This window comes from Leptodactylus fuscus, chromosome 4, assembly GCF_031893055.1.
Source record: "Leptodactylus fuscus isolate aLepFus1 chromosome 4, aLepFus1.hap2, whole genome shotgun sequence".
NCBI lineage: Eukaryota > Metazoa > Chordata > Amphibia > Anura > Leptodactylidae > Leptodactylus > Leptodactylus fuscus.
In genome coordinates this window covers 3,372,486-3,387,008 of record NC_134268.1, presented here as the reverse complement: position 1 = coordinate 3,387,008, position 14,523 = coordinate 3,372,486, and the positions used below count along the sequence as shown (strand labels likewise).

The 14,523-nt window shown below is 46.4% G+C and overlaps 1 protein-coding gene across 1 annotated transcript; it reads right to left on the bottom strand.

Moving 5' to 3' along the window:
* Nucleotides 1-5,667: 5,667 nt before the first annotated feature.
* On the bottom strand, nucleotides 5,668-8,831 carry MAFA (MAF bZIP transcription factor A). The gene has a single exon (XM_075270002.1). It carries the CDS (start codon nucleotides 8,219-8,221, stop codon nucleotides 7,355-7,357), a length of 867 nt encoding a protein of 288 aa, XP_075126103.1. The 5' UTR covers nucleotides 8,222-8,831; the 3' UTR covers nucleotides 5,668-7,354.
* Nucleotides 8,832-14,523: the final 5,692 nt, after the last annotated feature.

Genomic DNA, 14,523 nt, shown 5'->3' with positions numbered 1-14,523 from the left:
TCTATATACAGGTAATGTAGTAGATGTCACCGGCAGTCCTATGTAACACCACAGATAACACAGTGATAACTCTCTGAGTACAGGTAGATGTCACCATCAGTCCCATGTAACACCACAGATAACACAGTGATAACTCTCTGAGTACAGGTAGGTGTCACCGGCAGTCCCATGTAACACCACAGATAACACAGGGATAACTCTCTATATACAGGTAATGTAGTAGATGTCACCGACAGTCCTATGTAACACCACAGATAACACAGTGATAACTCTCTATATACAGGTAATGTAATAGATGTCACCGGCAGTCCTATGTAACACCACAGATAACACAGTGATAACTCTCTATATACAGGTAATGTAGTAGATGTCACCGGCAGTCCTATGTAACACCACAGATAACACAGTGATAACTCTCTATATACAGGTAATGTAGTAGATGTCACCGGCAGTCTTATGTAACACCACAGATAGCACAGTGATAACTCTCTATATACAGGTAATGTAGTAGATGTCACTGGCAGTCCTATGTAACACCACAGATAACACAGTGATAACTCTCTATATACAGGTAATGTGGTAGATGTCACCGGCAGTCCCATGTAACACCACAGATAACACAGTGATAACTCTCTGAGTACAGGTAATGTAGTAGATGTCACCGGCAGTCCTATGTAACACTACAGATAACACAGTGATAACTCTCTGAGTACAGGTAATGTAGTAGATGTCACCGGCAGTCCTATGTAACACCACAGATAACACAGTGATAACTCTCTATATACAGGTAATGTAATAGATGTCACCGGCAGTCCTATGTAACACCACAGATAACACAGTGATAACTCTCTATATACAGGTAATGTAGTAGATGTCACCAGCAGTCCTATGTAACACCACAGATAATACAGTGATAACTCTCTGAGTACAGGTAATGTAGTAGATGTCACCGGCAGTCCTATGTAACACCACAGATAACACAGTGATAACTCTCTATATACAGGTAATGTAGTAGATGTCACCGGCAGTCCTATGTAACACCACAGATAACACAGTGATAACTCTCTATATACAGGTAATGTAGTAGATGTCACCGGCAGTCCTATGTAACACCACAGATAACACAGTGATAACTCTCTATATACAGGTAATGTAGTAGATGTCACCGGCAGTCCCATGTAACACCACAGATAACACAGTGATAACTCTCTGAGGACAGGTAATGTAGTAGATGTTACCGGCAGTCCCATGTAACACCACAGATAACACAGTGATAACTCTCTATATACAGGTAATGTAGTAGATGTCACCGGCAGTCCTATGTAACACCACAGATAACACAGTGATAACTCTCTATATACAGGTAATGTAGTAGATGTCACCGGCAGTCCTATGTAACACCACAGATAACACAGTGATAACTCTCTATATACAGGTAATGTAGTAGATGTCACCGGCAGTCCTATGTAACACCACAGATAACACAGTGATAACTCTCTATATACAGGTAATGTAGTAGATGTCACCGGCAGTCCTATGTAACACCACAGATAACACAGTGATAACTCTCTGAGTACAGGTAATGTAGTAGATGTCACCGGCAGTCCTATGTAACACCATAGATAACACAGTGATAACTCTCTATATACAGGTAATGTAGTAGATGTCACCGGCAGTCCTATGTAACACCACAGATAACACAGTGATAACTCTCTATATACAGGTAATGTAGTAGATGTCACCGGCAGTCCTATGTAACACCATAGATAACACAGTGATAACTCTCTGAGTACAGGTAATGTAGTAGATGTCACCGGCAGTCCTATGTAACACCATAGATAACACAGTGATAACTCTCTATATACAGGTAATGTAGTAGATGTCACCGGCAGTCCTATGTAACACCACAGATAACACAGTGATAACTCTCTGAGTACAGGTAATGTGGTAGATGTCACCGGCAGTCCCATGTAACACCACAGATAACACAGTGATAACTCTCTGAGTACAGGTAGATGTCACCGGCAGTCCTATGTAACACCACAGATAACACAGTGATAACTCTCTATATACAGGTAATGTAGTAGATGTCACTGGCAGTCCTATGTAACACCAGATATAACACAGTGATAACTCTCTATATACAGGTAATGTAGTAGATGTCACCGGCAGTCCTATGTAACACCACAGATAACACAGTGATAACTCTCTATATTCAGGCAATGTAGTAGATGTCACCGGCAGTCCTATGTAACACTACAGATAACACAGTGATAACTCTCTGAGTACAGGTAATGTAGTAGATGTCACCGGCAGTCCCATGTAACACCACAGATAACACAGTGATAACTCTCTGAGTACAGGTAGATGTCACCGGCAGTCCCATGTAACACCACAGATAACACAGTGATAACTCTCTGAGGACAGGTAATGTAGTAGATGTTACCGGCAGTCCCATGTAACACCACAGATAACACAGTGATTACTCTCTATATACAGGTAATGTAGTAGATGTCACCGGCAGTCCTATGTAACACCACAGATAACACAGTGATAACTCTCTATATGCAGGTCATGTAGTAGATGTCACCAGCAGTCCTATGTAACACTACAGATAACACAGTGATAACTCTATATACAGGTAATGTAGTAGATGTCACCGGCAGTCCTATGTAACACCACAGAGAACACAGTGATAACTCTCTATATACAGGTAATGTAGTAGATGTCATCGGCAGTCCTATGTAACACCACAGATAACACAGTGATAACTCTCTGAGTACAGGTAATGTAGTAGATGTCACCGGCAGTCCTATGTAACACCACAGAGAACACAGTGATAACTCTCTATATACAGGTAATGTAGTAGATGTCATCGGCAGTCCTATGTAACACTACAGATAACACAGTGATAACTCTCTATATACAGGTAATGTAGTAGATGTCACCGGCAGTCCTATGTAACACCACAGATAACACAGTGATAACTCTCTATATACAGGTAATGTAGTAGATGTCACCGGCAGTCCTATGTAACACCACAGATAACACAGTGATAACTCTCTATATACAGGTAATGTAGTAGATGTCACCGGCAGTCCTATGTAACACCACAGATAACACAGTGATAACTCTCTATATACAGGTAATGTAGTAGATGTCACCGGCAGTCCTATGTAACACCACAGATAACACAGTGATAACTCTCTATATTCAGGTAATGTAGTAGATGTCACCGGCAGTCCTATGTAACACTACAGATAACACAGTGATAACTCTCTGAGTACAGGTAATGTAGTAGATGTCAGCGGCAGTCCTATGTAACACTACAGATAACACAGTGATAACTCTCTATATTCAGGTAATGTAGTAGATGTCACCGGCAGTCCTATGTAACACTACAGATAACACAGTGATAACTCTCTATATACAGGTAATGTAGTAGATGTCACCGGCAGTCCTATGTAACACCACAGATAACACAGTGATAACTCTCTGAGGACAGGTAATGTAGTAGATGTCACCGGCAGTCCCATGTAACACCACAGATAACACACTGATAACTCTCTGAGTACAGGTAATGTAGTAGATGTCACTGGCAGTCCTATGTAACACCACAGATAACACAGTGATAACTCTCTGAGTACAGGTAATGTAGTAGATATCACCGGCAGTCCTATGTAACACCATAGATAACACAGTGATAACTCTCTATATACAGGTAATGTAGTAGATGTCACCGGCAGTCCTATGTAACAGCACAGATAACACAGTGATAACTCTCTATATACAGGTAATGTAGTAGATGACACCTGCAGTCCTATGTAACACCACAGATAACACAGTGATAACTCTCTATATACAGGTAATGTAGTAGATGTCACCGGCAGTCCTATGTAACACCACAGATAACACAGTGATAACTCTCTATATACAGGTAATGTAGTAGATGACACCTGCAGTCCTATGTAACACCACAGATAACATATACATATGTATATATATATATATATATATATATATATATATATATATAGTATCATACACAGAATACTTAGAGTATACAGCACATATTGTCTTTGACTCTGGCTGCTCTCTGTATGTATACAGCTATGCACAGTATATATATATATATATATATATATATATATATATATAGTATACATACAGTCACTACCTGTGATATATATGTACAATGTTTCCTGCACTCACAAATCGTTGCATCATCTAACTTTATTGCACAGTCCGGTATGTTACAGGATGACATCCCCGCTCCTCATGTGTAATGATATAGTATATAGCAGCAATCAATGAGGTGGGGGGGGCTTGCAGCTGTTAACCCCTTCAGTGCCTGCTCATTAAGCACAGTCTCTCCTCGCTGCCCCTCGCACTGTTACACACTCAGCACAATAGTGAGAACGAGCGGATTCCGACACAATATTCACGTACAAAAGATTTCAACACACAAAAGCCATGAGCACCGAAACCGGCACAGAACTCCCCCAAACCTGCACATGGCGCAGAGAAACAAAACCTTCCACGTGACTGTTCTGTATGAAGAAGAGACTTTGTGTTTTGTTTCCTTGAAGGTAAAAAAAATAGAAACTTTTTAACTGAAATAAAAATCAGAAAGTTCTAAGAAACAATTTAGAAAATATTTGGCAAAGTGGATTCTATTCCCGTCATCATCGGTATAAATCCAGCGTCCGCTCCAGACTCGGGACGACCCCGACACAAAAGTATTTATGGTGCAAAATAGAAAATTGTGCAGGGAAAAAAAAAAAACTTTGGTTGAAAAATGTGATCTACTGACAAACCCCAACGAAAAGGAGCAGGAGAAAGATAAAACTCACCGTCATGGCGGCTGCGCTTGTCATAGAATTTTATTCTCTTGTTATATCATTATACAATAATGTGTACGGAAAGCGTCATAAATCCGGGAGGAAACCGCCTGACGCGAGCCCCCCCCCAGCGCCCCCACATCTGCCTCCGCTACTGATACAAGTTCCAGCAATGGTCAATTTTTTTCTTACTTTGTTAAAATTTAAAAAAAAAATGATTTCATTTCCCCAATTGTAATAAAGTGAAATCAATTCCATCAATTAAAATGAACGAAGCCACGAGATGACATCATCGGGTGTTTATTACATGAGATGGAAGCGGCTCAAATCAATGGTCAAGGAAATAGCCACGAAAAACTAAAAAAAAAAACTAAAAAGTGACAGCGAAGATGGAATCAAAGAAATATCTCACCTCACAAACCGACAAACAAATATTCTCCCCCTCCCATGGAAATCTGGAACAAGATAAAGTAACTGAACTCGGAAACTAAATTGTCTATTTTTTAAATTTTTTGGAACAAGATAAAGGAACTGAACTCGAAAAAGAAAAGAAATTGTTAATTTTTGTCATTTGTTCGATTGTAACACCAAAAAAATATAAAACCTCCGATGTTCGGCTTTAAGACTTTTGTGTTTCTTTTGTGTCGGATTCTTTCCACGGTCAGACCTGATTGACTAAGAGCAGAACCTACAAAAAAAATAATGAACTTGGCTAAACAAAATTTTTGTTTTATTTTATTTTTTTTAAGATGAAACATTAAAAAAACCTCCAAGTTGTGAAAACTCAGACCTGAGAAGGCAGAAACCATGGCTCGGGAATCCCTAAAAAATGTCACCAACTCCTCGGAGCTGCCGACTCACCACACTTCAGTGACACTTTGACAGGAAGCATTGTTTTTGAAAATTAAATTTTATTTTTGTTTTTTCTATTTAAGTTTTTTTTTTTTTTGTTTGCAGAAATATTTCACATTCGCATAAAGAATTTAAATAACATTTGTTTCCCAAGGGTCAATATTATTATTATTTTTTTATTACTATTATTTTTTTTTTTTATAAATAAGACCGGTGCATAGAATAAAAAGCAGCCCCAAATATTTCATGAATATATTACTCTGCGGCCCCCCGCGAGGGTCTCTTAGAATGTAACGCTTATGAGTGAACCTTGTAACAGCAAAGATCCTTTCTGTAACTCTCTACCCCGAGACGTCTCCCATCGATTCCTCTATATAGTGCATTAAGCTTTCAACTCATCCACGGTAATTGACTTCATCGTTAAATAGGATTTGCATGCGAATTACATACAAACTTTTCTTAAGACTTTTATGTTTTCATTTTTTTTTTTTGTTTTTTTTGTTTTTTTATACAGAATTTATGTTTTACTCATTTAAATCAACAAGCAAAATAGAGAAAAGAAGGCGTAAAACGAACTCAACGCTACGATTCTGTACAAGTGACACCTTAAATAAGAATCAGAATAATAATAATAAGAATAATAATTAGAAGAGACTCTGTCTGGCTCAGGTGCAAGTTAAATAATAAAATCTAGACGAGGGAAAGGGAACGAGGGGAGTAAAAACGGCTCACTCGCTCAGCTCAAATGGATCCATTCTGGAAGTCTTAAGAAAGAAACAAATGTTTGCTGAATTTTTTTTTTTTTTTTTTGGAAATCTGTCCCATATTCATGTCCCATGTCCTGTTTGCAATTTTTTTTTAAAATTTTTTGTATTTCTTGTTTCCCGACTGGCATTTAAGACAAGGAGTCCAAGGAAGGGGGTTTAAGACTTTCGAGTGTCTGGATCATTTACAAGATGCACAGTTATCTCAAGGAAAAGGAAAAAAAAAAATAAAAAGCAAACAAAACGAACAAAAAGGTCTGAGAACCCCGGGAGTAAAGAAGCGCAGGAGAAAAGAATCAAAGACAAACGAATGGTACAATCTACATGGTCATGCATCCTTGTCTAGTAGAAAAGGGGACCTCACATTGCCATACATGACCTGCATGCAGGATTTTGCTAAAAAGTCAAGTTTTTGTATTAATACCCATAGAAATGGAGTTCCTTCAGTGGTGTCTGGTAAGATTAGTCCTTCCCCCCAGTCCTGAAGGGTTCGCGGCTGGGTCTTCTTCTTCTTTAGTGATGCCCTATCTCCTGGTATTGCTCAACGCGGTTTCGGACTTGGGTTTGACACAACAACAAAAAATTAAGACTTCAGTTCTGGCTCAAAAAGCAGTCCAGTGATAGAGGGGACATAACGCACCCCCTCCTCCCTTACAAAAACAGAAAACCCTGTCCATCTTGGTTCCATCCTATATACAAGTCAGTATAAGACAAGAGCGGTCACATCGTGATGAAGAGCTCGGAAATCTGTCTAAGACTTCTTCTATAAGGTGGTGGTGGAGTAAATGTGGTGCTGGATACAGTCGATAAATAATGGAGAATTTACTGTATTTGGCTACAAGTTCTTTACCTCTATGTACAGGGGGTCTGGGCGGTCCAGGGTGGGGGGCACAGAGTTCACATGAAGAAGTCGGCCGAGCCTTTGCCAGGGTTGGACTGTTGCGGGGACTCTCGGGCTGTGAAGCTTCTGCTGGCCAGCTTCTCATATTTGTCTTTGTACAGATCCCTCTCCTTGGCCAGCCGGGACACTTCTTGTTTGAGTTGTTCCACTTGGTTCTGAAGCTGACACTTCTCCGTCTCCAGGATGTGCCTCTGCTGCACCCGTTTGTACCTGCAGGACTGGGCATAGCCCCTGTTCTTTAAGGTCCTTCTCTTCTGCTTGAGACGGATGACCTCTTCCTTGCTGAAGCCCCTCAGCTGTCGGTTGAGTTCTCTCACGGACATGCTGACCAGCTGCTCATCGGAGAACCTTTCTTCCAGCCTTAGATGGTGGTGGTTGTGGTTGTGCAGGTGATGATGGACCTGGTGGTGGTGACTGGATGGTGCCATCTCATCTCCTGGGTAGTGCTGACCCCTGAAGCCATCGTAGCCTTGGTGGTGATGATGATGTGGATTTCCTATCAAAGCCTCCACGGCATCTTCAGGAGTCAAGTTGAGGGCTTCGGGGTTGATGTGGTGCTGATAATTAGACATCCAGTACAGGTCCTCCAGTTGGGGCTTATTGGCAGCGTTGGGGTTGTTGGGGTTCACGTTAGGTTGTGCCCCAGGGCTTGGTGCGCAGAAGCTGGGCGAGGAGGGCACTGAGGAACAAGGGGTGCTGATCGGGGTGGAAGACAATGATCCAGGTGGAAGGCGGTGGCAGAACCTCTCAGCTTCTGGGGGTTCCTTCTTGACCTCAAATTTCATCAGATCAAAATCGTTGACGTACTCGATGGCAAGAGGGCTGTTGGGCAACTCTGCGCTCATAGCCAGATCAGAGGCCATCTCAGTCCATATAAGAGTTGTCACTGTCACTGCTCACAATTTAGGAGCTCCACGCCCCCTAGATGGTGTGTCTGTGCCCAACAGCCTGCAGGAGGATGAGCCTTCTTCTGTCAGCAGCTGGCTAATACACTCCAGTCACAGCCCCCAGCCCACTGTGCCGACAGGGGGGTGCAGGAAAGAGATAAGAGGTTCTGCAGAGTCCAGGTAACGGAATTTGGGGTGCGGCAAGGTCCAGGCAATGAAATGAGGGGCGCTGCAAAGTCCAGCTAGTCAGATGAGGGGTGCTGCAGGGTCTTCAGTGCTCTGAGCTGACTCTCAGGAAGTTTGCACGGCAGTCTCGGCTCTGTTGCATGCTCTGCTCTGCTGGTGTGGGGGTTTGCAGGGTCTTTCTCTTGCTTAGAAGTTGCTTCTGGTGAAGTTTGCAGAGCTGTGTGTGAGGGTGCAGGTCACTCAGCTCTGCTGCACGCTCTGCCCTGGTGCATGCTTTGCCTGCTGTCTGGCATGCTCTGTGTGCTGTGCAGCATGCTCTGCTCTCTCAGGACTGTGTATACTGACAGCATCTGCCGCCTGCTCTGCCTCCCCAGCCCCTGATTGCTGTTTGCAGGGTCGCAGCCTGCGCTTCTACTGAGGGCTCATAGGAGCACTCTGCCCTTTAACAAGGCAACACGCCTGGCCACACCCTCTTAGGTGTGGGAATCCCAGGCCCGGCCAATCACAGCCCCCATAGCACTATACATTTACATATCTGTGGAGCAGGGGCTGTCAATCTCCCGGAGGGAACAGCTGGAAGGAGAAAAGAAGAGCAGAGGCCCTCTAGTGGCCACAGGCGGGTACTGCACCTGCCCAGGTAGGAGCCCTGGATCATCATCATCCTCATCATTCATCACAGGGGTCATATTAGAAAGTCACTGGCAGAGTGACAGCTCCAGCGCTGGCCGCCAGCCTGACTCATGTGTGCTTCACGCTCTCCGATGACCGTATCTATACACACACATGTATGTACTTATATATATAGTGCAACGTCCTGGACCAAGAACTAGTTTTATGCAAATACAGGATTGCAACATCTCAAGGTGGATAGATTTCTCCAGGTCGCTCGCAGTCCAGCATATGGTGACGGTGCGGGGGTCGACTACAAGTGACAGGATATAGAGAAACAGGTTTCATCGGTCCAGCAACACTAGGGTTAAAATCCACTATAAGCCCAAGATGGCCGCTCAGAACACACAGGCGATCAAGTAGCGAGAAGTTTAGTATATATCCAAAATAACGATAATGAGGAAGATGTATTACTGGTGCCAGTCCTCACACCCCAGAGCCGGCAGAGGTTGCGCCGAATATCTGACAAGGCACATCGTTCCTTATATATGAGGTGCACCCTCTGCCGTATAGCTCGCCCTTCACTTATTACAGATTTTCAGACCTTGCCTTCACCGCCCCCCATTATTGGGACATAAAAAGGCGGCGCAGGATTTAAAAAGTCGCAATGTTTTTTACACAAATCTACATTTTGGGCCTTTGGATTTAACCCCAATGGTGCTGGACCGATGAAGATGACGTCCCCCTGTCTATTGCACAGCGCCAGCACTACTACAGTGTTATCACAGGCTTTACGTCATACACATCACGGCCTCATCTAACCATTTATAGTCACTATTTCTGTGTCTCTACGACACTTATTAGGCTTCGGCTTCTGGCTCTTTATATCCTCAGTTTACTGGTTGTGGAATAGAATAAAAGAATTTCGGTGAGGACTGACACTGACTCTTCATAAAAAAGAAGTAGATTCTATTCAGGTTGTGTGGAGGGGCATGAGCAGATATGACATGTGAGATATGACATGGTAAGTGATACATAGTTACATAGTGTATATTGGGTTCAGAACCTTCAAATTACAACACACAGCCTTCAGGTTTATTCCAGAAAGAGGTTTAACAAGATGGCGGCCTGTTCAGATTATTTGGGTCTTTTCCTTGCTTTTTCTCTGCTTACTTTTCTTACAGCACTGGTGGTTCTGGTTCTATCCCTGCAGCACTGATGGTCCTGGTTCTATCCTGGCAGCATTGATGGTTCTGGTTCTATCCCTGCTCCACTCTCCTGCAGCACTAATGATTCTGGTTCTATCCCTGCAGCACTGACGGTTCTGGTCCTACCCCTGGTCCGCTCTTCTGCAGCACTGATGGTTCTGGTTCTATCCTGGCAGCATTGATGGTTCTGGTTCTATCCCTGCTCCACTCTCCTGCAGCACTAATGATTCTGGTTCTATCCCTGCAGCACTGACGGTTCTGGTCCTACCCCTGGTCCGCTCTCCTGCAGCACTGGTGGTTCTGGTTCTATCCCTGCAGCACTGATGGTTCTGGTTCTATCCCTACTCCGCTCTCCTGCAGCACTGATGGTTCTGGTTCTATCTCTGTCCTGCAGCACTGATGGTTCTGGTTCTATCCCTGCAGCACTGGTGGTTCTGGTTCTATCCCTGCTCCGCTCTCCTGCAGCACTGGTGGTTCTGGTTCTATCCCTGCAGCACTGGTGGTTCTGGTTCTATCCCTGCTCCGCTCTCCTGCAGCATTGATGGTTCTGGTTCTATCCCTGCTCCGCTCTCCTGCAGCACTGGTGGTTCTGGTTCTATCCCTGCAGCACTGGTGGTTCTGGTTCTATCCCTGCTCCGCTCTCCTGCAGCATTGATGGTTCTGGTTCTATCCCTGCTCCGCTCTCCTGCAGCACTGGTGGTTCTGGTTCTATCCTTGCAGCACCGGTGGTTCTGGTTCTATCCTTGCAGCACTGATGGTTCTGGTTCTATCTCTGTCCTGCAACACCGGTGGTTCTGGTTCTATCCCTGCTCCGCTCTCCTGCAGCACCGGTGGTTCTGGTTCTATCCCTGCAGCACTGATGGTTCTGGTTCTATCCCTGCAGCACTGATGGTTCTGGTTCTATCCCTGCTCCGCTCTCCTGCAGCACTGATGGTTCTGGTTCTATCTCTGTCCTGCAGCACCGGTGGTTCTGGTTCTATCCCTGCTCCGCTCTCCTGCAGCACTGATGGTTCTGGTTCTATCCCTGCAGCACTGATGGTTCTGGTTCTATCTCTGTCCTGCAGCACTGGTGGTTCTGGTTCTATCCCTGCAGCACTGTTGGTTCTGGTTCTATTCCTGCTCCGCTCTCCTGCAGCACTGATGGTTCTGGTTCTATCCCTGCAGCACTGGTGGTTCTGGTTCTATCCCTGCTCCGCTCTCCTGCAGCACTGGTGGTTCTGGTTCTATCCCTGCTCCGCTCTCCTGCAGCACTGGTGGTTCTGGTTCTATCCCTGCTCCGCTCTCCTGCAGCACTGGTGGTTCTGGTTCTATCCCTGCTCCGCTCTCCTGCAGCACTGGTGGTTCTGGTTCTATCCCTGCAGCACTGTTGGTTCTGGTTCTATCCCTGCTCCGCTCTCCTGCAGCACCGGTGGTTCTGGTTCTATCCCTGCAGCACTGATGGTTCTGGTTCTATCCCTGCAGCACTGATGGTTCTGGTTCTATCCCTGCTCCGCTCTCCTGCAGCACTGATGGTTCTGGTTCTATCTCTGTCCTGCAGCACCGGTGGTTCTGGTTCTATCCCTGCTCCGCTCTCCTGCAGCACTGATGGTTCTGGTTCTATCCCTGCAGCACTGATGGTTCTGGTTCTATCTCTGTCCTGCAGCACTGGTGGTTCTGGTTCTATCCCTACTCCGCTCTCCTGCAGCACTGTTGGTTCTGGTTCTATCCCTGCTCCGCTCTCCTGCAGCATTGATGGTTCTGGTTCTATCCCTGCAGCACTGATGGTTCTGGTTCTATCTCTGTCCTGCAGCACTGGTGGTTCTGGTTCTATCCCTGCAGCACTGATGGTTCTGGTTCTATCCCTGCAGCACTGATGGTTCTGGTTCTATCCCTGCTCCGCTCTCCTGCAGCACTGATGGTTCTGGTTCTATCTCTGTCCTGCAGCACCGGTGGTTCTGGTTCTATCCCTGCTCCGCTCTCCTGCAGCACTGATGGTTCTGGTTCTATCCCTGCAGCACTGATGGTTCTGGTTCTATCTCTGTCCTGCAGCACTGGTGGTTCTGGTTCTATCCCTGCAGCACTGTTGGTTCTGGTTCTATTCCTGCTCCGCTCTCCTGCAGCACTGATGGTTCTGGTTCTATCCCTGCAGCACTGGTGGTTCTGGTTCTATCCCTGCTCCGCTCTCCTGCAGCACTGATGGTTCTGGTTCTATCCCTGCAGCATCGGTGGTTCTGGTTCTATCCCTGCTCCGCTCTCCTGCAGCACTGGTGGTTCTGGTTCTATCCCTGCTCCGCTCTCCTGCAGCACTGGTGGTTCTGGTTCTATCCCTGCAGCACTGTTGGTTCTGGTTCTATCCCTGCTCCGCTCTCCTGCAGCACCGGTGGTTCTGGTTCTATCCCTGCAGCACTGATGGTTCTGGTTCTATCCCTGCAGCACTGATGGTTCTGGTTCTATCCCTGCTCCGCTCTCCTGCAGCACTGATGGTTCTGGTTCTATCTCTGTCCTGCAGCACCGGTGGTTCTGGTTCTATCCCTGCTCCGCTCTCCTGCAGCACTGATGGTTCTGGTTCTATCCCTGCAGCACTGATGGTTCTGGTTCTATCTCTGTCCTGCAGCACTGGTGGTTCTGGTTCTATCCCTACTCCGCTCTCCTGCAGCACTGTTGGTTCTGGTTCTATCCCTGCTCCGCTCTCCTGCAGCATTGATGGTTCTGGTTCTATCCCTGCTCCGCTCTCCTGCAGCACTGGTGGTTCTGGTTCTATCCCTGCAGCACCGGTGGTTCTGGTTCTATCCCTGCAGCACTGATGGTTCTGGTTCTATCCCTGCTCCGCTCTCCTGCAGCACTGATGGTTCTGGTTCTATCTCTGTCCTGCAGCACTGATGGTTCTGGTTCTATCCCTGCAGCACTGATGGTTCTGGTTCTATCTCTGTCCTGCAGCACTGGTGGTTCTGGTTCTATCCCTGCAGCACTGTTGGTTCTGGTTCTATTCCTGCTCCGCTCTCCTGCAGCACTGATGGTTCTGGTTCTATCCCTGCAGCACTGATGGTTCTGGTTCTATCTCTGTCCTGCAGCACTGGTGGTTCTGGTTCTATCCCTGCAGCACTGATGGTTCTGGTTCTATCCCTGCAGCACTGATGGTTCTGGTTCTATCTCTGTCCTGCAGCACTGGTGGTTCTGGTTCTATCCCTGCAGCACTGGTGGTTCTGGTTCTATTCCTGCTCCGCTCTCCTGCAGCAATGATGGTTCTGGTTCTATCCCTGCAGCACTGGTGGTTCTGGTTCTATCCCTGCTCCGCTCTCCTGCAGCACTGATGGTTCTGGTTCTATCCCTGCAGCATCGGTGGTTCTGGTTCTATCCCTGCTCCGCTCTCCTGCAGCACTGGTGGTTCTGGTTATATCCCTGCTCCGCTCTCCTGCAGCACTGGTGGTTCTGGTTCTATCCCTGCAGCACTGTTGGTTCTGGTTCTATCCCTGCTCCGCTCTCCTGCAGCACTGGTGGTTCTGGTTCTATCCCTGCAGCACTGATGGTTCTGGTTCTATCCCTGCAGCACTGATGGTTCTGGTTCTATCCCTGCTCCGCTCTCCTGCAGCACTGATGGTTCTGGTTCTATCTCTGTCCTGCAGCACCGGTGGTTCTGGTTCTATCCCTGCTCCGCTCTCCTGCAGCACTGATGGTTCTGGTTCTATCCCTGCAGCACTGATGGTTCTGGTTCTATCTCTGTCCTGCAGCACTGGTGGTTCTGGTTCTATCCCTGCAGCACTGTTGGTTCTGGTTCTATCCCTGCTCCGCTCTCCTGCAGCACTGATGGTTCTGGTTCTATCCCTGCAGCACTGGTGGTTCTGGTTCTATCCCTGCTCCGCTCTCCTGCAGCATCGGTGGTTCTGGTTCTATCCCTGCTCCGCTCTCCTGCAGCACTGATGGTTCTGGTTCTATCCCTGCAGCACTGGTGGTTCTGGTTCTATCCCTGCTCCGCTCTCCTGCAGCACTGATGGTTCTGGTTCTATCCCTGCAGCACTGTTGGTTCTGGTTCTATCCCTGCTCCGCTCTCCTGCAGCACTGATGGTTCTGGTTCTATCCCTGCAGCACTGGTGGTTCTGGTTCTATCCCTGCTCCGCTCTCCTGCAGCATCGGTGGTTCTGGTTCTATCCCTGCTCCGCTCTCCTGCAGCACTGATGGTTCTGGTTCTATCCCTGCAGCACTGTTGGTTCTGGTTCTATCCCTGCTCCGCTCTCCTGCAGCACTGATGGTTCTGGTTCTATCCCTGCAGCACTGGTGGTTCTGGTTCTATCCCTGCTC